The 22834-nt window shown below is 36.7% G+C and overlaps 1 protein-coding gene across 4 annotated transcripts in view; it reads left to right on the plus strand.

The window, feature by feature from the left end:
* CCDC170 (coiled-coil domain containing 170) overlaps positions 1-22394 on the plus strand; it is a 47103-nt gene extending 24709 nt beyond the window's left edge. Inside the window, exons 7-14 of one of the 4 annotated variants that reach the window (XR_008733018.1) lie at positions 1521-1838; positions 8530-8730; positions 10486-10659; positions 11869-12111; positions 12988-13224; positions 19228-19440; positions 20114-20150; positions 21243-22391. Coding sequence is in view for 2 of the 4 variants with exons in the window: in XM_055714985.1 (XP_055570960.1) it covers positions 1521-1838; positions 8530-8730; positions 10486-10659; positions 11869-12111; positions 12988-13224; positions 19228-19407 (1353 nt within the window). In the remaining 2 variants the exon portion in view is untranslated. Of the gene's footprint in view, positions 1-1520; positions 1839-8529; positions 8731-10485; positions 10660-11868; positions 12112-12987; positions 13225-19227 lie in introns of all 4 variants that reach the window. The other 3 variants (XR_008733017.1, XM_055714985.1, XM_055714986.1) reach the window with 3 other exon arrangements.
* The last annotated feature ends 440 nt before the right edge of the window (positions 22395-22834 follow it).

The raw sequence follows: 22834 nt of genomic DNA on the forward strand, positions 1-22834 counted from the left end.
ACACCTTCACTAGTCTAGTGCAGGTAGGGTGCCACCAGGTGAGCCTGGTTAGACTGTGTCCCAGCCTGAGTGGGTAACTTTAAGTACAGCGCTATGCTGTATGAGCCCTTTTGCTCAGGTCTTGGATAGCTGAAGAACCTTTGGTTCTGCTTTCTATGTCTGCAGGTGGGCACAGCCGTGGTAGATCTGCTCCATCTCTGGTATCTAACAACTTGTCACTGACATAGTCTACCCTGCCTAAATCCACCTAATGTCTAATTCTTTTTTCTTTGAACATTAATTTCCATAGTTACTCTTGTTTTCAAAATTTACGATCTGTCAATGTTGGGTAACTTTTTGACCCTACAAGTTGCATACTGAAACATTCATATAGTTCAGAGCCATGGGACATCAGCCATGAATGCTGAGGAGCCAAAGAGAAAACACAAGCTGTTGCTGTTCCATCCTTTCAGTCTTCTGTGGTGGAAATTGTTTTATCTGTCTGCACTGATCACTTGGGGTTTGCTTCTACTTGGGATACCACTTTTACATGTCACAGTCCCTAAATTTCCTGGATAGTGTTCAACACACATGCTGACCTTGCCAAAGCCAGGCAATGTAAGTTCAAGAGAGAGGTTTCAAGGAGGATTGGTCAGAATTTGTATATTTTGAGGTTTACAGCTTTTCATTATGTAAATTGCTTGTCTTTTTTTTTTTTTTTTAATGTTTGGGCATCAACAGGCTTGCAGTTCCTTATTTTATATCTTGATCTTTTGATTCAACTGTGTTTGCAGATACTCACAATTTGAAACAAGACCTAAAATTTCTTCTTTGAGGTGAAATTGGTATTTGAGCACTTGCATCTTCTTTTATTCTGTCTTAATGTCATAATCTTTTTTTGTTTGACCCCTCACTCCCCATTTCTGTGTATAAAGAAGCTCAGGAATTTTTGTCACATTCAGGTAAGTTGATCCCGAGATCACCTCTAATTCTGCTCTTAACACTATATTCAAAGAATTCGCATTCTTTTGATCAGCCCTGAACTGGTCAGGCAGTTGGACTAGATGATCATTGTAGGTCCCTTCCAACTGAAATTTTCTTTTCTGGCCTATCCTATGCCATGCCATGCCATGCCATCCCATCCCATCCTTTTCCCTCCAAGATGAAATACTTTGGCTTTATTTGTGTTATATCTTGTTCATAATTTGTTTTCTAAGTTATATTATTTGAATGAAAAAAATAAGATAGCAATAGTTTTACAATAAAAAAATCGGGTTTTGTCTACCTACAAATTTTATCCATGTACTACTTCTTGCAGGCTATTGCAATAGATTAGTCTATACTGTAATTGCAGGAGGCTTTGGGCTTTCATCAGTTTCAGTGGGAGTTCTATGAAGCCCTGACGTCGAGCCCATATGAGCCATATGGGTCCTACCTTCTCTATCTGCAGTACCTGCTTCTCATTTATTCCCTGCTTTGTGTGTGGAGGGGAGGGGTTATAACAACTTTTAAAGCCTAGTTTAATCTTTCATGTATTTTAGGATCTTGATAGCGCTATAATAGGGAAACGGAGTTTGGAGATGGAGATCAGAAGCCTCCAAGATAAACTGGCTACTAACCAGAAAGATCTGGATACCTCAAAGCGGGAACTGCACAATGTGAAGAAATCTTTCAGTGAGCTGGATGGAAGCTTGAAGAGCAGCAGAGAAGAGGCCAGGACTGCTCAGAGCTCTTTAGTGGCTTTTAAAGAGCAAATTGCTACCCTGCTCAGCGGTGGATCTGCGTTAGTTAAACCTTCTGAGAAGGCCATTTTGGAAAGGATCCAAGAAATAAATTGCAAGGAGGAAAGTAAAGAAATAGTAAGTCACCAACTACTGCACTTGCCCAATGCATGTGCTTATTTGGATCCTTTTTCATTAGAGTGTCGGTTCCCTCTGCTTAGGTTTTGAAATTACAGAAACCTTTAATTTTGTTGTCTATTGATCTGAGATAATAGGTGAAAAACATCTATGTTTTATTAAGTAGGAAGAGGTCAGAAATGAAATTAATAATAGATGTTGTTAACAAGAAAAGATATGGACAAGCCTCTCAAGACAATGGAATTTGGTTTCAGTGCCACTTAGTGGACATCAAAAGTGGCTGTGTGGCTGCTATAATTTAGTGGAACATGTGAGCAAGTATGGATTTGCTGCTACAATAGTGACTTCAAGGACTGATTGACTTGTTTCTCAAGGCAGACATAATTGATGAGTTGCCCCAGGAAACTTCTTTCCCTCCAATCCTCAAAACCTGCACCTGAAAACAAAAAAATATTTTTATGTTTACAGTTAAATGTTGTTGAAACCATAACTGTTCATCATTCAGGACAAAGGCAATGGGAAGGCAATAGGAAGGCAACTGGGTATTCTAATGTTCTGGCTCAAGGTGTTCTGGCTGGTAGTGTTTGCAGAGGTATGTCTGCATGTACAGGTAGAGAAGGACCAGCTCAGGAGGAAGGTGAGCCAGAATACAGTCTCACTGATGTCAGTAGCCTGACACTGCACTGAAGTTTCTCACTTGCTTACATGGGCATAAATTAATTTTGTCAGTGAGGACTATTATACAATTAAAGGTCACACACTAAATCAAAAGCTGTTTTCACTAAGCCACCAAAAAACCTGTGTCCTTGCCACATTTTAAAATTGTAGCATCTTCTGTTGATGTGATAGTTTTTTATGTTAGTAAATGTTTTCCTATTCTGTCCAAGATTGGAAATAGCGCTTGAAAATATCCCAGTGTGTTTTGATTAAACATTTTGTTAAAAACTACAAAACAGCTCCCCTATACCAGAGAATTAGTATGCCAAATTTCAGTGAAAACAAGCTATGTGAAAATTATTCGCATTTGAAAGTGATTCACTGAAATGGAAGCATGGCAGCAACTTTTTAATGTAGAAACTCTTTACAGTTTTGCTATATGTCATGGAGTATTTGTTTCTATAAGCAACACACTTTCAAACTGAAATCCAATGAGAATTTTATGTGTGTATGTGTCTGTACTATTTGGTGTTTTGGCATACAGTTCACATTGTTGAGATGCCGATTATTTTGAGAACTGCTGCGAAAGGGACATTTAAGTTGACTGGTAGCTACTGAGTGAAAAGGTTTTGCTCCTGGAAATGATTTCAGGGGACCTGCTGCTTTTGTAGGATTCAGTTGCAGCCAAGTCCATTTGTGTGCTACACTGAGCAGCTGTTAGTCTCTGTGGATATACTATGGTACATTCCTAGTGCATGCTGCTTAGTTCTTATTGTTCCTGATTCTTTAATGTTATCTTTACATGCTAGGTTGCCCACTTGATCATCCTGTATACTGGTAGTATTGGGGAGGATTCAAAGTCAATCTTTTCTTGCAGATACAAACTTCTCCAGCTGCTTGAGAGGAATGTGGCTGGTTCTCCAAATAACAGCATTGATTTGAGAAGTCATGTTCTGTTAGAGAACTACTGTAAAATATACAATAATCAATTCTTCTTCTTCTAAAAGCTGTGCTTATTCTTATTTTAGAGGTGAAGAAACTGATGCCCAGAAAAACAGATATTTTTCCATAACAGTGTTAAAATTCATTTATGTGGGTGCTATGCTCTAACCTCTCTCTCCCCCTCAGAAAGACTTGTTGACTTTTCCTGTTGACTTTTGCAATGGAAAACAACTCCCTTTTTTGAGGGGCGTGTGTCTGAGGATGGAGACAGATTTGGTTTTCAGAATTATTTTTATGAAAATTAAATATATGTGCTAAAAGGAAGCCTTTATTACTAAGACAGAGCATGTATCAGCTCCAGTCTGCTGCTGCCTAAACCTTTGCTTTGGAATTAAGATGCTGCTCTTACAGTTGCCAGCTTTTGTTTGTTTATTTTTGTATAGTAAAGGAGCTATGACAGGTATATCTAGAATAGCATTCTGCTTCTGCTAGCAAATGCAGCAATTGCCTTCTATACTTCTAGCAATACTCCCCACCCAGATGTCAGTCTTTTCTAAAAACAAAAACGTAATTGGAGCTCTGTTTCCTGAACCATAAATATTAGCTTTAAATTTAATATTGCTTGGTGAATTTGGTCATTGTAGTTGAATGATGAATGATGATTTTGTGGATCATTTTATTTGCTAAATATGTTAAGTGGTGAAGCTTTAATGTTTTACTGCTATGATTCGTTTGGAAAAAAATTATTTGCATGGCTCCAAAGGGAACTATAATTACTAAAGCAGTGCTGGCACATCTATTCTCAGAATTTCTGCATGAAGATTAGAGGCTTTGGAATAACAAAGCAAAAAATGCCAATATTATACACCTGTGAATCTGTTTCTAACAGGACATGGACTTTGTCATCAAAAAGTTGTTTTATAGTGAACTGTTTTTCTTTCTGTAAATCAGAATTAAAAAAAATTTTCTAAGCTTCTATTTCTAAGGAATATAAATGTTGATATATATGTGTCAATCAGATTCCTATTGCATCTCTGGGTGAATTTCTTTCCAGGATTTGGATATAACATCAGTGTTAGGCTATGTATGCTTTACTATCAGTCAATCAAGAAAAAAGTTGTTTATTCAGGTACTATTTCTTATAGACTTTTTAGTAAACTGTCTGGCCTTAAGTAAAAGACCCGCAAAAGTGAGTCATTAAACTTCTTGGCAGGCTAAATTAGCCTGTGGTGTTGCTGGTGCCCGAGCGAGCTTGTTTCAAAACAGCCTCTTTGTGGCTGCAACCCAGCAGCAATGCCGACAGCTGGGGATATGAATCCAGCAGCCAGCCAGTACCTTGCTGATGGAAACTAAAAATGTGCTAATGAATGTGATAATGTATAACAAGAGGATTACAATTAGGTCTTTCCTTTCCCTGAAGAAAGATTGTTTCATTTTTGTCAGGACATAGCTGCAAGCAACTTGCCTTTGCAAACTTCATTAGTGGGATCAGGAAAAGACAATGCAAGAATCTGGGAGAAAAAGAACCCTCCCTGTTTGAGTGTTTTGATGCCTTCTCTAAACAGGTTTTCGTGGTTCATTTTTAAATCATCACTGCAGCCCCTCTGGGAGTTTTGTGTATACACTAGAGGAACTGGCAAAATGTTCATCTTTACATTCGAGCCTGATCAGCTATATCTGGTTTACCTCTGCACATGCACCTGTCAAACAGAGTTGTGAAAAGTTTAGATTTTAAAAGACTTGTGAGAAAATCATTCACTGCAACTGCTATATTTTCTGTGAAATCTGAAATGCTTTGAAGATTATGTCTCCTAATGATGGAGATTTTGGTATCTGAAGGGCATCTGAGTGAGTCATAATCTATATACCAACCCTTAGCATTAACATCAGCAAAAAATTTTAATTTAATTTTAAAAAATATCAGCTTATACTCTGACAATGTCCAGTGATAGGTATTCTATTGCAGGATTAAGAAACTGCTTTGAATCAGTGTCCTAATGATCGTTTCAGCAGTTATAGTAAGATGCGTATCGTCTGCATATGTTTGGACAGCTCTTGGGTGATACTGTCATTTATTACTTGTAACGTACCAGAGGGGTTCAGGGACACCTGGAGTCCAAGGCAAGCCAGTGTTGCAGTTCATACAGTGCTCAGCTCTGGTTATGAGGTCTCTGGGTTCAGGTCTTTTCTGTTTCACAAGTTTTGTTGCAGAACTGTAGCAGCAAATTAAATTCATAAAGTCAAGTTTCTGTTGACTACCTACAGCTGATCTGATTGTAGATGATATTAATCTTACCAGGTTTTGTCATTGCATATTGATATACCAATATCTTAAGTGCCAAAATTTATTAGACTCTACTCCAGCTCCTGTTAAGATCTCCTGTTCTTGTTTCTTAATGATTTATGGCAATGTCATAAACACATTTTTAGTTTTAGGGATTTATCGATTTTATCCTTCCGAACAAAACATTTATGTGGAAAATAATTTGGGAAATTAAATTAAACATTGATAAAAGCAGAATAATATATGTACTGACTTAGGGCTGACCAAGAAAACCTCAAACAACTAGAATGTGAGAAATCAGGAAAAAAGTTGAGAAAAAAATGAAAACCATAATTATGCCACTCTATAAATCCATGACTGCTGCATTCTGAGTAGCACACATAGCTATGATAATTTTGTTTGAAGAAAGCACCTTCAAAAAACACTGTGAAGGGGCATGAGAGTGTCTAGAGGCTTCCATGCAAGGAAAGGCTCAGCAGACATGAACTTTTCAGCTTGGAATGGTGTGTGTTATGCATAAGGCAAAATACAAGTTGTAAGTACCATGATAAGAGATGTGGCAGCTCTAATGCTTTTCAGCTGCTAGGGAAGAACATTTGTACTAGCTGCACATGTGTGTGCATATATGGGTACGTATAAAACAGTGGAACTTTAAGATAACATCTTACCAAACCAGAACAGTACAGCTGATTGTCAAGATAATACTAAGAAGATGAGAAAATTAAGTTGTTATGTTGGAAAGAGGAAAAAAAAATTGCCACTAGGATGTGAAGGACCTTCTGACTTCATCGTACACGCTGCTTTTTTGCACTCATCCTAAGTCATCCCTATGCCTGTCTCTGTGACTTTTGGGCTGTTGAGGGAAATGCCCTACTGACTGCACAGCTGTAGCCCACTTTCTGTTCTGGTGTGCTGTGGGGCTCGACCTGGTGCTTGCACATACCTTCTTAGCACAAGGAAAAGTAAAAGCTAGAGCACAAGAGAAAAATAAAAGTTCAGGAAAATTTTACTTAGGCTTATTTAGTTTTATATAGATCTGTATTATATAGATGAACCCTGCTGTCCCCAAGGTAGGAGCTACCACTGGAAATGAGTATTCTGTAACACAAGAAATAAAAGGTCTTAGTTTGAAATTATCTGGTAGCCACAATAAAACAAAAAGCAGGAGGTGTTTATTTGCAGGCTGGCTGATCAAGCTGCACAAGTCATTGGCACAGGAAATTGTGGAGATCAGAACTGCAGGACCGAGAATGTCGCTCTTTTAAGTCACTGGTACAGGCATGGGTGGGTAATAAGGGTGCAACTCTGCTTTAGCAAATCCCTGAGCTGATGATTGTCCCTAAGCCAAGGATGAAGGTGACTCCAGAAAGTTCTGGAGGATAAACAGAATTTGGTAGTTTTGTGGTCCCACCTTCTGTGGCATCCCTCCTCTTCTTCTGTTTATGGACATTTGAGGCCTGTCAATGTCACATGTGGCTGGGCTGTGCCCAGAGCGGCTCTGCAGTCTGACAAAGGGGCTCTGGGTTCTTGGGCAGCGGAGCATCTTTGCAGGCACATTACTGAAAGCTTTTTTTTCCCCTGCTGAGTGATACAGGATGCAGCAAAGCATAAAATGTGTGTGGCTTCTTGCATTTTTATTATTGTTTAGTGTTTTCTACCACTATATGAGCAGCAGCAATTTCTCATTGTTTTTTAGGCGGTTTGGGTGCAATCTATTGTTTGTAGTTAATTGCAGCCTAAGTTGGAAACCTTTCTGTGCCATTAAAATTAATTGGAGTTTTGTGTGCTTGTTATTAATTTTATATTTATATTTATAAATATTTATATATAAATATAAATTTATATAAAATATAAACTTCTTATATTTATATATATTTATATTTATAAATATATTTATATTCATTTTATTAACAGGAAGCAAACAGATGCTTAAAATGAAGAGACTGGTTTGAGATGAATGTCTGAACACTGAGTTACAAATGCAACATAATTAATTATGTAACCAAATAATTATATGACAGTAAGAAGAGGAGAGAGGGAAAGAGGGAAGCAAGCAACGTTTTGGCTAGAACTGTCTTTCAGTATTTGACAGTAGTATAATCAGATGCTTTCAAACATTTGATTATATAAGTAGTTTACAATTTAAAATCCATTACATTATATGTAGGTGTTGCAAAGTTAACAGTGTAGAGCTAGAAATGTTTTCATAATTGTTAGTCTGGTTTCTTGTTATGAGATTTTATCCTTTTAGCTTTGGGCTCATGCTAGATTACAGGATTATAATTTTTTTTTAAGCAAAATCTTTTAGTTAAACACTCTTTAATAGTTAACAGTTGGGAAGAACTCCTCTGAGACTTAGTTATCCATATCTACATTCTCACCTACATGTTGCATGCATTTTCTAAATAATTTACCTGTTTTTTCCACTCAGATCTTTGATAGACTAGTGATTTTATTGGCTTATTTTAAAGAATGTTCGTTGACCAGGTGTTGCTGGTTTGCTAACATCTTTGGAAAGTTTGTGTCTAAATTAGTTTGTATTAATTTTTAATAATATTAGTCCCTTTTAGTCAGTTGACTCATTTTAAATACGGTTTCTGCTCTTCACTTTGGGTGTCTCACATGTCACCACTTCTGTCATTTTCTTCTGGTGGTTACAGCAGATTTTTCTGTCTTTTTAAATGCATACACTTTAAAGGTAGATATTTTACCCTCTTTTTAATAATTTGAGGATGCATCTTTCATATCTTTCTAACGTTTCTACACCTGCCTAACCCCATATGTTTTGTTGGTTTGCTTGCTTCCTAGATGGTATCTCAGCTTGAAACCCAAATAGCTAAATTGACTGAAGCTTTGGAAAATCAGACCAGATTGCACCAAGAAGCTCTGGAGAGAAGCAGGAAAGCTGAAAAATGTTCTGAGACTTTCCAGGATCAACTGAAACACTTGGAAGAGGAATTACTGTCTGTAGATCTGATGCAAGATGGTTTGAAGCTTGAGAAGCAAAAAGTAGTTCCATACATTATTTTCTTTTGCATAGAAGTCGTTAAAGACAGAGATATGACTAATTGTATTGCATTGATCAGCTGGGTATTACAGTAGTGCAACTAACGCAAATTAGCAAAGTCGGGCGTCATCTATAAAGTAGCAGTATCTTTCACCAACAATTCTAGCTGGAAAAAGTAGCTAAGCTTTTGAGTTCAAAGTCCCTTTAACACAAAAAAACCCCAAACATACCCCAAACCCCAGATTAAGTTCTCTGTAAATAGATCAGAGGTCCTCCAAGGATTCTCTGATCTCTCTTTCTCTAATATATCACCTAGTCTCCAGTCTTTCAAGACCTTGCAGTCCTTGATACTTTTATATCCTTAGACCATCAAGTCTACCAGGATATTTGTATCAATTTTGTGAATGAGCACACTGTTAGCCTATAATACATCCACATACTAAGAGTTTGAAAAATGACAGTACCTGGAAAGCTAAACCAGCCATCCAATACAGCTAAGACAAAGTTGTAGCATGTTACCAGGTCAAGATCAATGCTTAGAAAGTTGAATTTGCAAAAAATCAACAATGTGGTGCTGTCTGTTTTGCATTAGTCTATTATACAATAACTTTTATGAATGAAACATCCACCACCACATTGGAAGCAAACCAGAAAATGGAGATGTTCTTCCCCGCTCTGCTTCCTCTGCAAAGAACATGTGGCCTTAGTTCCTCAATTTCTCTCTAGATTTTGATGCAATAAAGATATTTTGTTGTGATTTTTTCCTGATAAAGAACAAGTTCAGTGCTTCTGATGCTGCTGTTTTTAACTTTTTGAACCAGAAGCATCATGAAAAAAAAGATTCTTGCCATGTTTTATTGTCTTGAGCTCAAGCCACAGTTATGGAATTGGTTTGTTGGTTGTTTTCTTTTTTTTTTTCTTCTTTATTGTTTCTTTGCAAAGATTATTGCCTGCAACAGAAGTAAGAGAAAACAAAGGCAAACATAGATTTGGCGAGGACAGCTTTGGATTTTGCAAGAGAGACTAATTGAGACCAGGAACTAACACAATTTTTAAAGACCTAGGGAGGCAGAACAAAAGGAGAAAAAACCAGATTAAATAATAATTGATATCTGCATGTGTCCACATCAGTAAACCAGATGGAGATGCAATTAAAATAATCTTCAAAGCAATTTATAAACCAATAACTGTTAACTGTCAAACTTGCTGTTCCAAAGAAGATCAAAAGACTGATGATGTTAACATTCCTGCATCTCCACAGACTACATTGGATCTCACCTATGGCATTCCTGGTACCAGTTTTATCTGTTTTAGAGCTCAGAGCAGTAAGCAATCATAGCACTTGCAATTAGCTGGGATGTAGCTGTCCTTTCTAACTTCTCCCTGCCAATGCATGGTTCGTGTAAAGCAGCAGAGCCACAGACAAGAACTGAAGTAAAAAACAGACACATGTACCTTATGCTGTTCTACCTGCAGACGAGCAAAAATCAGTCTGGTCTTGCTAAGAAGATAAATACAGTAGGTCCAGGGATTTATAAAAATAAATGTTGACTAAAACAGGACAAATGGAGAATTTGCAATTGTGTCAGAAGCGTGTGCAATAAACATACCCTTTCAATGCATTATTTCTTGTGGATAATGGATTTAGCTTTGTATAGTTCATTGCTGGTGTAGGGGGAATTGCTTTTAAATTGTACTTCAGGACTTTTAATGAAGTTTTACTATTCTTTTGCCCACTTTTCCACATCTTATCTTAGTATCTGAAATTTCTGGAGCAACTTAATGAGAAGATGAAGCTGGATAGCCTGGTAGTAGAAGTTGGATTTGATATGAATGCAGCTGCAATTCTAGCCCGCATAGAGCAGTTAGTGAAACTGGAAGGTGATGCAGTGATTGAAAACAAGACTATGGCATATAGCTTAAGAAGGAAGGTAGGCAAAAAAGACATATTGTTACTGTTTTTTTCAGAGATAAACATTGTTACAGCTATATTTCTGTAGTGGCTTGCTAAAGACAGCAGCTTGGAGCTTCATATATGTACAAGGAATTTCAAAGATGTCCTTTACATAAAAAGAAGATAGTAGATGTTTGCAGACTCTGCAAACAGGCTGCATATTAAAACAACTAAAACCACCAGTTGGTTAAATACGTGATACTGCTTTTCACAACTTCTTAAACAAATGCGTGAAGTTAGTGCATGTTTATATGTGTGTATGTCTGTCTACTTTTTAATACATTTATAATATACTTCTGTAAACAACTACCGTCAACATTTATATCTAAAAGGGTCTGTTGAGAAGGGGAGCATCTTACACAAATTTCTCTAGAAACTAGTAGGATGTTGGTTGTACTTCGCTAAGATTTTCAATGCTTGCAAGAATAGTGCTCCTTTAGGAGCAAATCTGTTCAAATTTGTTCAGACTCCCCTCCATCATCCTGTTATGACAGAGTGAAATCTTCTGGTTTTAGCCTTATTAGAATGGTTTAGAGCTTAGAATCAGGTCTCTTTAAGGTTTAAAACAATACTGCATTTTTTCTGGAAGCAACTGCCTCTCTAGCAGGGAGTATAGCGTAGTATGTATGTTAATACTTCCCAGATGTTCTAGAATAACGCCTGGCAGCTCAGTTCAAACTGAAAACAGGTAGCTCCCTGAGCACCAAAATTACAAAACTAAGCTGGTGGACCTTGTATTGGAGCAGTGGGTGAAAGCTTTCTTATTTCTGTATGTTGATTCTCCTTCTTGCACACTAGCTTTAATTAGCTGATTAAAGGTGGAAATATCTTAAACTGCCACCACTAAACCCACTGTCTCCTTAATGAATCTCTACTACCTTTTGCATTTGACTACTGTCCTTAGACATTCTCAGAGGTTATGAAAGATGCATAAGTATTTATGTTCAAATAGGGTGCAGTCTGTATGTAAATTCATTCTAAAAGGTAGTGCACAAATTCAGAAATGGAGAAGCACAATGAATTGGTAATATAAGAGGTATCAAATATATATGTTTATACTTCTTTACAGAGTTTTCAAGAGAAGAATAGGATATATGCAACACAGGGATTAAGTTTGCAAAACAATCTGTAGTACCATTGTGTTTCATATGTATTTTTTCAAATATGTTTGTGTTTGGAAAACTAGTTGAAGAGTCAAAAAGAAAAACTTGAAAGCAATGAGCTGCACATGAACCTTCTGCGGCAGAAAATAGCCCATCTGGAAGAGGAGAAGCAAGTAAGGACCGCCTTAGCTGTGGAAAGGGATGAGGCCAATCTTGCTGTCAGAAAGTTACATAAGATGATAGAGAGGTTACAAAAGCAGCTTGATCTGGCAAGGGAGAAGAATACTGATCTCAAAGCCAAGCTGTCTGAAACTAGTGAACTTAAGGTGAGTTAAAACATTATATTTGTGCTTCTATCTGTTTTTCTATTCCAGTTGGATTAAGCTGGAGTTGATTTACAATAAATGTGTTCATGGAGAACTGCTCAAATCCATCTAGGTGGGGAAAGCACATATAATATTACAATATTTTGGGTGTTTTGCAATGTGTTTTGATATACGAAGTAGCATCTGTAAAGCATCATGTAAACTTTCAGACTAGTGTAAGAAAATATGATCTATGCAACCCTTTCTTTCCTATGGATGTGATTGTAATCTTATATTTTCCCATACATTGCTCACAGATCTATTCTGATTGGTATGGGGGAAAAAAAGTTTTTTTTTCTGCATAAACCAGGCTAAATTTTCATTGTTTCTGTGGTTTATTACATTGCAGCAGTAATAAATTACCTGCTTTAACGCAGGTAAATAGAAGTAGTTTGCAGCCTTGATAGCTTGCCACCACTGGAAGAAAGGAAGATTGATTCTATGTGAGCTTTTGTCATGTTGCTGATGGAGTGAAATAGAAAGTAGGTGCATGTTCCAACCGAACAATTTTTACCAGCAAAACATTTGGCAACTCTTTTTCATACTGTTTTCCCAGAGGTTAGCAGAGCATAAACTCTCATTATGGGCTTTTGTCTGTCCAGTTACCTCTTTTCACAAATTCTGAAGATAATTAACTGTCTTGGAACAAAACCCTTTTTTGTTAATCAAGTTGCAGTTGTCCAGTCTCCTTTAACAACTTTTCAGTTTACACATACATGTGATCAGGAACCCATAAGAAACCGCATTAAAGTGCTTACTCATGATTACTCCTAGTATTTTTATTATTTCTTTCTGTTAGGTGAAAAGGTGTGCATATTTAACGTTATGTTATTGCAGATCAAGACTTTGGAGCAGAACAGAACAATAGAAGAACTCAGTAAATCTCAAGGCAAATTGGAAAGAATGAAAGAAAAGGCTGAGAAACAACTTACCTCTGTCAAATCAGAACTTCTTTTAAAGGAGCGTAAAGCTACTGAAGATAAAGAAAAAACCAAAAATATGTTAGAAGCAGTTACCAGTGAGATGAAGGTGCTTAAAACAACCCTTGCAGAATTAGCAAAAAGAGAGAGACAGGTATGTGTATAGGTATTTGACAAGTGCTAGCTGTCACTTGGAATATAACAATGTGGTATAGGTGGAGCAGCTATCCAGCTGTGCTGAACTTTTGTGAACATTACCAAACAAGGAAATTTTAGCTCACCCTTGTGAGCCAGTGGTGGGTGTGATTCTGAGAGACAAAACTATTGTTCAAGTTATATATGGGAGTAATTAATACAGGCATTGTTTTCTTTGTTCATTGCAAAATATTATATCACCTTTTGGAGAAGTATAAAATGTTTTAAAATCCTAGTATCTTTTTAAAGGTATGTTTTCCCCATATATCTTAGGTATAAAACTTACCAACTTCTCCTGCATTTCCTTTTGTTTCTCCTCATCTGTCTCATGCACTTTCTCCTTGCCAATTGTATGAGATTCAATAAGGCTAAGGGATAGGATAAGAGGAAATGTGCTCAAGCTGCGCCAGGGGAGGTTTAGATTGGATATTAGGAAAAATGCCTTGACCAAGAGTGTTGTCAAGCACTGGAACAGGCTGCCCAGGGAAGTGGCTGAGTCACCATCCCTGGAGGCATTTAAAAGACCTGCAGATGTGTCACTGAGGGACATGGTTTGGTGGGGGACTTGGCAGTGTTAGGTTTGCAGTTGGACTCAATGATCTTAAAGGTCTTTTCCAACCTAAATGATTCTATGATTCTGTGTTACCATGTATAGGCCATAAATTCAAAGAATGTTGGAAAAGGTCATAAAATAATAATAATAAAACACCAAACAAACCAAATCAGAATTAACAGACAATATTGAATGTAATTATTTTGGATCAATTTGTGACATTTAACTTTGTTATAGTTTAGGTAAGAAAACTTTTGGTGGTAACTCACCTCAAGGAGGGAGTAAGGAGGTTGTGGGAAACACATTAGTAAATGTATTCCATTCTAATTTCAAAAAATTGTGAAGTATATATGTAATTGCCCTGCATTTTGTGTTTTGTAGAGACGTTATAGATGGCATAATTATTGAAAGCCAGTGGGATGTTTCTTTAGAGTAAAAAATATGTAATTTTAAATTCCTTATTCCAACTGCTTAGAACTTTGTTAGTTTTTCCAGCTGAAATTTTTGTGTTACATGTAGGAATGACTGCATGAAATTTAAAGATGCTATTTCAAGAAGTCAGTCTAGAAAAACAGACTAACAACCCAGGGATCTTTCTTCCTGGAAAGATTTAGCACTGTTCTATTTTATAACGATCATTAGAAATTTGGCAGGAAAATTTAATTTCTTCATATATCTCATGAAGAAACAAAGCATCCTGCACACAGAAGAAGGTATGAATTATATTCAGGAAAGTATTCTGTGGAGCCATACATTGAAGACTTGCTTAAACCACACAAATGCTGAATTTTTACTGTCTGAACCTGAGGAGTTTCAAGCCTTTTGAATACTGTTGCAGTATTCTTTGGCCAAATTTGAAGAACATGGGAAAAGTAAGCAGGCTACAAAGTGCAGAATGCTCAAGCACAGCATAGCGCTAGTTCTCAAGCTTTCTGGGCTAGCGAAAGGAAAATGCCAGCTTATGATTCACCAGCATCCATAGTCATCTGCATCACAGGAGCATTTGGAATACCTGCAGGTGGAACTATACTGCTAAACTGGGAGCAAAGCTGTTTGCAAAACCAGCCTGGCACTTGTGCAATGCTGATTAGCAGTAATGGCATTTTGAGAATGTGAGAATTGCCAGTAATACTCATAGCATACTCTCCTGTATCTTAACAGTTTACTTAGCTAAAACCTGTCCTTAAAATAAAGCTACTGATGCTAAATCAAAGAATTTGTTCTAAACTCTTTCACTCATTAACATGTGAGTTTTTGTCCTGACTTTTCCCAAACCCAAGGAGAATTCCTTCCTTATCCCCAGCTCTCGTGGTTCTTCACCTGCTTTGGACTTGCTCATTCCTCATTCTTGGGGAAGCTAAACAAGACCAGACTTCTCTCACTCTCTGTAAAAGGTAGCAAATGCAGATGTTACATACTTGTCTGAGCACGTGTGTATGTATTTGATCTGAATATAAGCACAGTCATGTCATCTGTGTATGTATGTGTGTTAAGAAAACTACTAGAAACTGAAATTGCTGTTACCTGATGGAGTTGTTGATGTGGCCAGGCTGACTGCTTGTACATGCATTGCATGTTTTTTTCAGGCATAGTCTGCTCTCCATGGATATCACTACATGTAATGTTAAATAACATCATAATATTGCATGGCTATTTTCCATGCTATCAAAATTAAAAGTATGAAGAATTTAGTTACTGACAACTGATTAAGACATTGATTTTTCTTGATTGATTGTCATGAGGAAAGGCAGAACATACTCAAGTGAAGTCAGAAATTAAGGTCAGATTGAAACGATTTAAAATGAACTCATAATTGGGATTTAACACACTGTTTCTGATTGTTCTTTGCTCTTTAGGCTATTAATTCCTACTAAGTTTAAGAGGAAAATTTAGCTTTGGCATGTCTGTGTTTTGCTCCTTTTGTAAAAATATTTTAATATTTAAAAGAATGCACAGAATCAGAGCATTTTAATTATTAGAAGCGAAGCCCTGTAAGCAGGGTGTAATAACACTGCCAGTCTGCTTTAGGATTAACAGTCAGCCTTGGTGGCTGTAGGGAATAACAGCAAAGTGTGCCAGTTCTTGGGTAGAAGTATAAAACCATTTAAAAAAATGATGTTCAAAGCATTATTAAATCATACTGCAGAGTGAAAACCATGGAGAAGTGAAGCTATATGTGAAAAGTCAAAAAGCGGATATTACTAGAATGGATATGTATTGGCGAATTAGTCGGGTAATTGAAATTTTACAAGAGTAAATGTAAGTTAACAGATATCCATATGGGATTTTCTTTCTCTGTGGGGTGAATAGAAAACCTTCTTGACTTCATATATCATTATTTGTATTTCTGAATATAAACAAATGTCAACATAGCCCAGATTCATTTTAGTAACATTAGATAAAAGGTATGGATAATGACTGTTGACAAAAGGATGTTCACAGGAACTGATAACATCAGTATATGACCATTGAGGTCAACTACAGATTAAAATCTGAATATATTCTATTATTATATTTATTTGACTCAAGTCCTTATTTGCAGTAGTACTTGGAGTAAAAATATAAATGTCAATGTTTTGGTTGCATTTTTGGTGATTTTTTAAAGGATTTTTTCCAGTCTTAGTTTCCCTTTTTTTTTCTCTTTTCTTTCTTTCTATTGGAATAAGACCCCTTCTACTTTCTTGTAGGTACAGCATAAAAAACAAAACGTAGTGTCTGTTTTTTATTTTTCTGCTCCCCCCTCCTTGTATCTTGGGTTAATGCTCTAAATTGCATTCATTTCTTCTCTTTTACTTCATATAATTTTACTCACTATATGGAAGGTGCAAAGAAAACTTATCATGAATGTTTACTGCAGTACTAACCTTTGGTTTTGAGTCTTCAGTGATTATCTTTTATTATTTCTCTCCTTTATTCCAAATTGTGATTATCTTAGAAATATTAACTACTATTGAAGAAAGCCTTAAATAGACAGGTGCTACTTCTGTTAGCTTCTAGTATTTCAGCAGAACAGTTATGTTCTTAATGCCTCTGTTGCATTGTTTTTAAAGCTGAAATACATTTCTCGTCTAATTTTTTTCTAGGTCCTGTATGTTTTAGTGCAAGATTTTAAGAAGTTGTTCATTATGTGCTTACAGCGCTGTATTCACTTAAGAGTATAACATATAACTTGCTCCATGTGAGACGTGCAATAGCATTCTTAAGATTGTCCAGCTTCTATCATCTGTTGCTTTTGTTTGGAGTTTTTAAAGTTCAGATTGATGTCCTCTGGTGGGCCATTTTTGCATCCAGGAGTGATGGTTCTCTTTGTCAGTTTATGTGAGGAATTCCTCTTTGTTGTCAACCCTCTTTCTGCATTTTCACTGGACTACAGCTTTGTCTGCACTGTACTTTATAAGCCACAATATAATAGTCATAAAAGTTGTTTTTTGTCTAAGTATTACTCCATTAAAGTGGAAAAAAATCCTCAATTTAAAATTCACATCAATTAATGCCTTAGACTCTGTGTGCTTTTTAGTTTAGGTTATTTCCTGATGAAATTTATTGAATTCTTAACATTTTTATTGTCCATTCGGTATAGTTGTGACCTGCTTTTCCCATCAGAAATAAAGAGATGGTTGTGTATACATTTTAATTTGTATCTATTCCCTCTGGCAAAATGCTGCCAGATCAATAATCTGTGTCAGTGCATCAAATTTAATTTGATTGCATTTGATCAATGGTTGTAGTGCAACTTGGTTTACTCACAGTTGTAATTAAGTTGAACAGCTTGCAATAGCAAAGATATAAGAACAAGAAATTTCGTGCAAAGCGCAGACCCTAATGTACTCCCAGGTGATCAGTTGGATTTGCTGTGCAGGTGTCTTGTGGGGGTTTAATTCATCCAAAAACTGGATCTTTGCAGAGGGCTGCCTTGATCTTTTAACATAAAGTCTGTATGGAAACAAATTCCAGCTTTGCTGCCTGCTTGTTCTGTCTGTGATCCAGATGTTTAAAAAAATCTTCAGCTTCTGCTGAAATGTACTTGCCTAGCACACTGCCAGGGCCCCAAAACAGTGATCTTCTGACCTGGTGTTGAAGGGCGTATACGGGGATTTGTTTTTTTTAGTGTTACATTGTTGCAACATTTCATCCAAGACATTGCACTGCCTTGGTAAGACAGCTGGGACTGAATTCGCAGATCCTCCTGCCCTGTACTGTTTTGGTTTCCATATTTGTTTTTCTGAAATGATGGCAGCTCCATAGGGTTTGCATTGGGATGAAACAAACTAACTTTGGCAAAGTCTTGGAACTGAGGGTTTCAGGGTTTTTGCAGCTTGCCTCAGAGATGTTATAACTGCTTTAGAGTTCTGCACAGTATACTTGGGGTTGGGCATGTGTTTCAGGAGTGCGTTTATCTCCCTTTTACCATTAGCCGTCAGCATGCTTGGTGGTGTAACGGTGCTGCCCATCAGATCTGAGCTGGCTTCTTGGTTGTTTTGATGTTGCTGTGACATTTTGAGTCTCTGCCATGCCTGAGAATGGGGATCTTGATATTCAAATAGGTAGCAAGACAAGCATATTTCCTCAAATAGGAACATTTTCCTCTTTTAATTGTGTGTTGGTGATAAGGACTGTGTAATGTATTGCCTATTGAAAAGGCACTGAAGTTTGACTTATAATGAACCATATAATGAGTTGAGAAGAGTAAATCAGCATACATGTTCATCTGATCTTAAGTTTTTAATCTAGTTGCTGGCAGGATCACTAGTGATGACAATTCATTGTGGATATCTGTCCATTTGGAACTGCACAGAGAAAGCTGGTTTCTTTAATTACTTTACCAAATACCCTTCCTATGATATATTTTCAGCAGCTAGGCACGGAAGAAAAATGAGCTTTTGTGAGGCTGCATCTTGATTCCAAGTCAAAGCCAGACTGAAGGATGTGCCAAACCTCCACCATTCTTCTAACTTCTTTCTGCTGTAGTTTCCACAAGAAAGTGCAGAGTGGAGGGGAGAAGTGGCAGGCAGTGGTCAGGAGCTTGAGGTCAGGACCAGCACCTTAGGACATGCTGTGGGATGTACCCAGCAGAGTTTCCATTTGTCTGTATAGTTTGCAGTCATCTAGGTCAGTTTTTGCTGTTGAGTCAGCAGGGAAGATATGCCTGTGAAGGGTTCCAAAGAATACTTGAAACTCTGTTTCATGTTCACGATCATCAGCACCTCACCTATTTATTTGAAGTTTGCTCCAAAAGACTGTTTCCATCCTCTTCAGTTCTCTGTATTGAGCAACAGCAGAACTTCCTATATTTTCCACTGCTAATACAAATGCTTGTATTTGTATTATGCATATCTGTGTATGTTTTTCCTGGCATCTCCTTTGATTGCATTTGATTTATCAGTAATTCCTTTCTGTTTGCTCTTGCAGCTGGCAGATTTCCGAGAGGTGGTCTCACGGATGCTGGGCCTCAACATTGCCAGCCTGGCTCTTCCTGACTATGAAATCATCACACGTCTTGAAGGGTTGATTCATGCTCATCAGCACCACTACTTCCCTTGTGTCTGCCTCAAAGACATGGCAAGGGCCCCAGAGGAACACTCGCAGTGAAACATACAGCTGCTTCACTGAAACACACGTTTTGTAAGAAGATAGAACAAAGTGACATTTTCTTTTGTGCTTCCCTACCTGCTAGGCATGCATAGAAAATAGCTATTTATTTGTGTTCCTTACCCTACAGATACCAATTTATGCTGATTTTTAGTGTTTCAGTAGGGAGCCTGAGCTGAATAGATAGAATAAAGCCAGTAGCCTAGAAATAGCAAACAGAAAATCCCTGGGCAGCATAATACCTGTTATGAAAATGATAGGTAATATGTGAACAATGTATAGCCCTCCAGTTTCATTGCAGACATTGAAGGCATGGGCCACCCGAGGTCAGTGCAAAATTTTGGGAAGCACTTGCTAATCAGTGTCGGATTCAGTGACATCCCTTGTGCTTTACCTCTGGGTGACAGAGGTGAAATAAAGTGGGGGTTGTCCTGCTACTGTTCCTCTTACTAAATGGGACCTCTCTGCACTTTGATGCATAAAGACTTGTAGCTTCAAGACAGTTAGACAAAGGACTATCACGATTTTGAGACAATGGATTTTTTTCTTCTGTTGTTTTCCTTAGTCTGCTCTTGTGCCAAAACAAAAAGTCACACTTTTTCAGCAAAGGCTCTTTCACAGGGTCTAGTAATACGCCTGATGTAGATATATTTGGTAAAATTGCATGTTGCCCCCTGTCATGATGCCTTGAAAATTTTTCTTTCAGCTGCTGTATTCCTTGGGAAAATTAATCCATACACGAAGTAAGTGGCAGTTCTGAGTTAATAAGAAGTTATTTTAAAATGCTTATCCACTGCAGAAAATAGCTGAATTACTAGTCTCTGTTTTCAGAAAAGCAATAATGAGGTGTCCAGAACTACCTCTGAATCATAAAGGCTGCTTGTCTATCAACCTTTCCGAGTGTTGTTAAACTTCATGTTTTTCTGAAAGAAATTCGAACAATAAATCTGTTTTAATAGCACACTCAAACATAATTCTGTGTTTTCAGTGATGTACCTAGTTATATCTGACCATTTGTGGACTTTCAACAGTATCTCAGCAAATGAGAACCCACTCACTAAAACTGAGCACACTATTTTAAGAAAAATGAAACTTTTTCAAGTAAGTGTGGTAATTTTAGTATCTGGCTAGGAACTCAAAGCATTATATGCTTTCATTTTACTTACCTCTGAAGAATCATTTTTCAGTGACTTGTTAGTAAAAAACCAAAACACACTCAAGCTTTTGCAAAATCAGTCATTTGAGGAGATATGGTAAATCACGTATTCTTATGCTCCAGTGGCTACCTGGATTAAAATCAATTTCCCTTCTTGTTTTTTAATGTAACATTGTTTTTCAGGTAAAGTTTAATAAATGGTATAAAGGAAAAAGCTAGTATTGAATTATATAGACTTAAACTTAGGACAACACCAGAATTTCAAAGTAAAAGATTGAGTTATAAATATTTTCTGGCATGGTAAGTTGGTTGGAATCTAAAGGTTAGAAATGGACCGTAATAATTTTCTAATTCTTCATGAGCAAATACAAGTAGTTTCAGCTTGTGTTTTGCTGCCTCTATAGGCACTTCTGCTTGAGTTATTACTAAACAACAAAACCTGTTTTCTTCATCCACATTAACTAATATTATACAAAGCATATTTTACCACATTTTGCAAGGTAAATAAATTGCATTACAAAATTAGGTCCACTTAGGCCAGATAATACATTCATAACTTTAAGAGTCTCTGAGTGTGCCAGTCTTCAAATAAGTGTGCATATTTGGACATATTTTATGGCTGTGAGGTGATTTTCTAATGTCTGCCAGAAGACTTGAAATCTCCTGCTGTGCTCTGCAGCCCTGTGTCCTGCTGCCCTGTGACCAGCCATGGCACCAGCAGTGAAGTTCCAGCCCTACAGAAGGCACCAGCAAAGTTCTCTGAATTACTTCAGAAGAGGCAGGTTTTCACATGAAGTTGGTAACAAAGCTTGGTGAATGCCTTGTGAGTTAAGTGAGCAGAAAGCAGAATAAGGGTGCTCTGATTCTTTTTTTTTTTTTTTTTACATAGTGGATTTGTATTTATTGAAATATTAATGCTAATGTTCATCAAGGAATATGACCTCTTAGCTGGCTATCAATATTCCCTGTGTTTGCTTTGCTTTTGGAAGAGTACTGATATCTTTGTTCATTTACCCAAAGCAAATAATAATAATTAAAAAAAAAATAGCAAGGAGGAAACTTGATGTGAACAAAGTTCGGGTGATTTTTGACCTGTGTAATTTAGTTAACCCCTGAACAAAGTTTAAACTGACTTGCAATCCTTTTTTAGGGATAGTTTCACAAAGCATTGAACCTAGTATTCCTTTTGGAAAAAAAAGAAAAAAGAATTTTGAACAGGCTTATGAATGTTTTCAAAGTTTATTTCAAATGCTTTCTCCTGTTTTACACCCAGATGCATTTGACACATGATAGGTCTGATAGGAACCTGAAAGTGTGTATTAAGGCTGTGTCAGCAGACACCTCTCAGTCGATTCTTTTTACTAGGTTTGTTTGTATTAATAAAGTTATGGGATTAAGAGTTTGCTATCTGTTCATAATGACTTTTATTGTGGTAAAGGATACTTGATTTATCAACAGAATACCTTTTTTTTTTTTTTAAAGTAACGTGAAATCACAGAATGGTACAGTTTCAGGGCTAGATTTTTTTCTCAAAATAATAGCTGAACCAACTTCAATGAAGACAACTTCATTATTCCAGAGTGACAGTGTTAAAAAAAAGGCAAAACTCAACAAATTAAAATATTGCAATTGTAGATATCGAAGTGAAATAATTTACATGCCATAAACATTGTAATGACAAAGTCACAATTGTGAATAGAAAAATGAATGTTGTAACATCATGAGTGTATTAAAAAATATGCAACTGAATTTTGGTCTATATGGAATATTGTTGGTAATACATTCTTCCAAACACAGTAGAGCCATCATTAGAACATTAATGTAGTAGAACCATGATTCCTCAAAGAAATTAAGTGCAAACCCATTTAAATACTTTGCTGAATTAAGATTAGAAAACAAAGACAGATCACATTAAATTACTTTTTGATTTATATTGCTCTAGAGATTATTGTTGCTGCATAAAGCAGTTTGCTTACTTTTCTCCCATTTTCCTAGGGCTCTAAAGTTACTGGATTATTTTGTACATTATGATGGTGGAGGGGAGGGGAAATACAGATGACCCAAGTCATAACAGTTTTTAAATAAAAAAAAGTAGATGGGGAATGAGGCACATTTCTAGAGAAAAGGACTACTGGATTACATATTCTTCCAAACATTTTTATATGAAGTATAAGTATTTTTTAAGAACACGGATGCTGACTGTTTCTGTTTACCATCAAAAAGAAAAAGGGGGAGGAATGGAACAAAATGAAGTGAAATTATCTATGAAGT

Source organism: Falco cherrug, chromosome 6 (genome assembly GCF_023634085.1).
Source record: "Falco cherrug isolate bFalChe1 chromosome 6, bFalChe1.pri, whole genome shotgun sequence".
In the NCBI taxonomy this organism is placed as follows: domain Eukaryota; kingdom Metazoa; phylum Chordata; class Aves; order Falconiformes; family Falconidae; genus Falco; species Falco cherrug.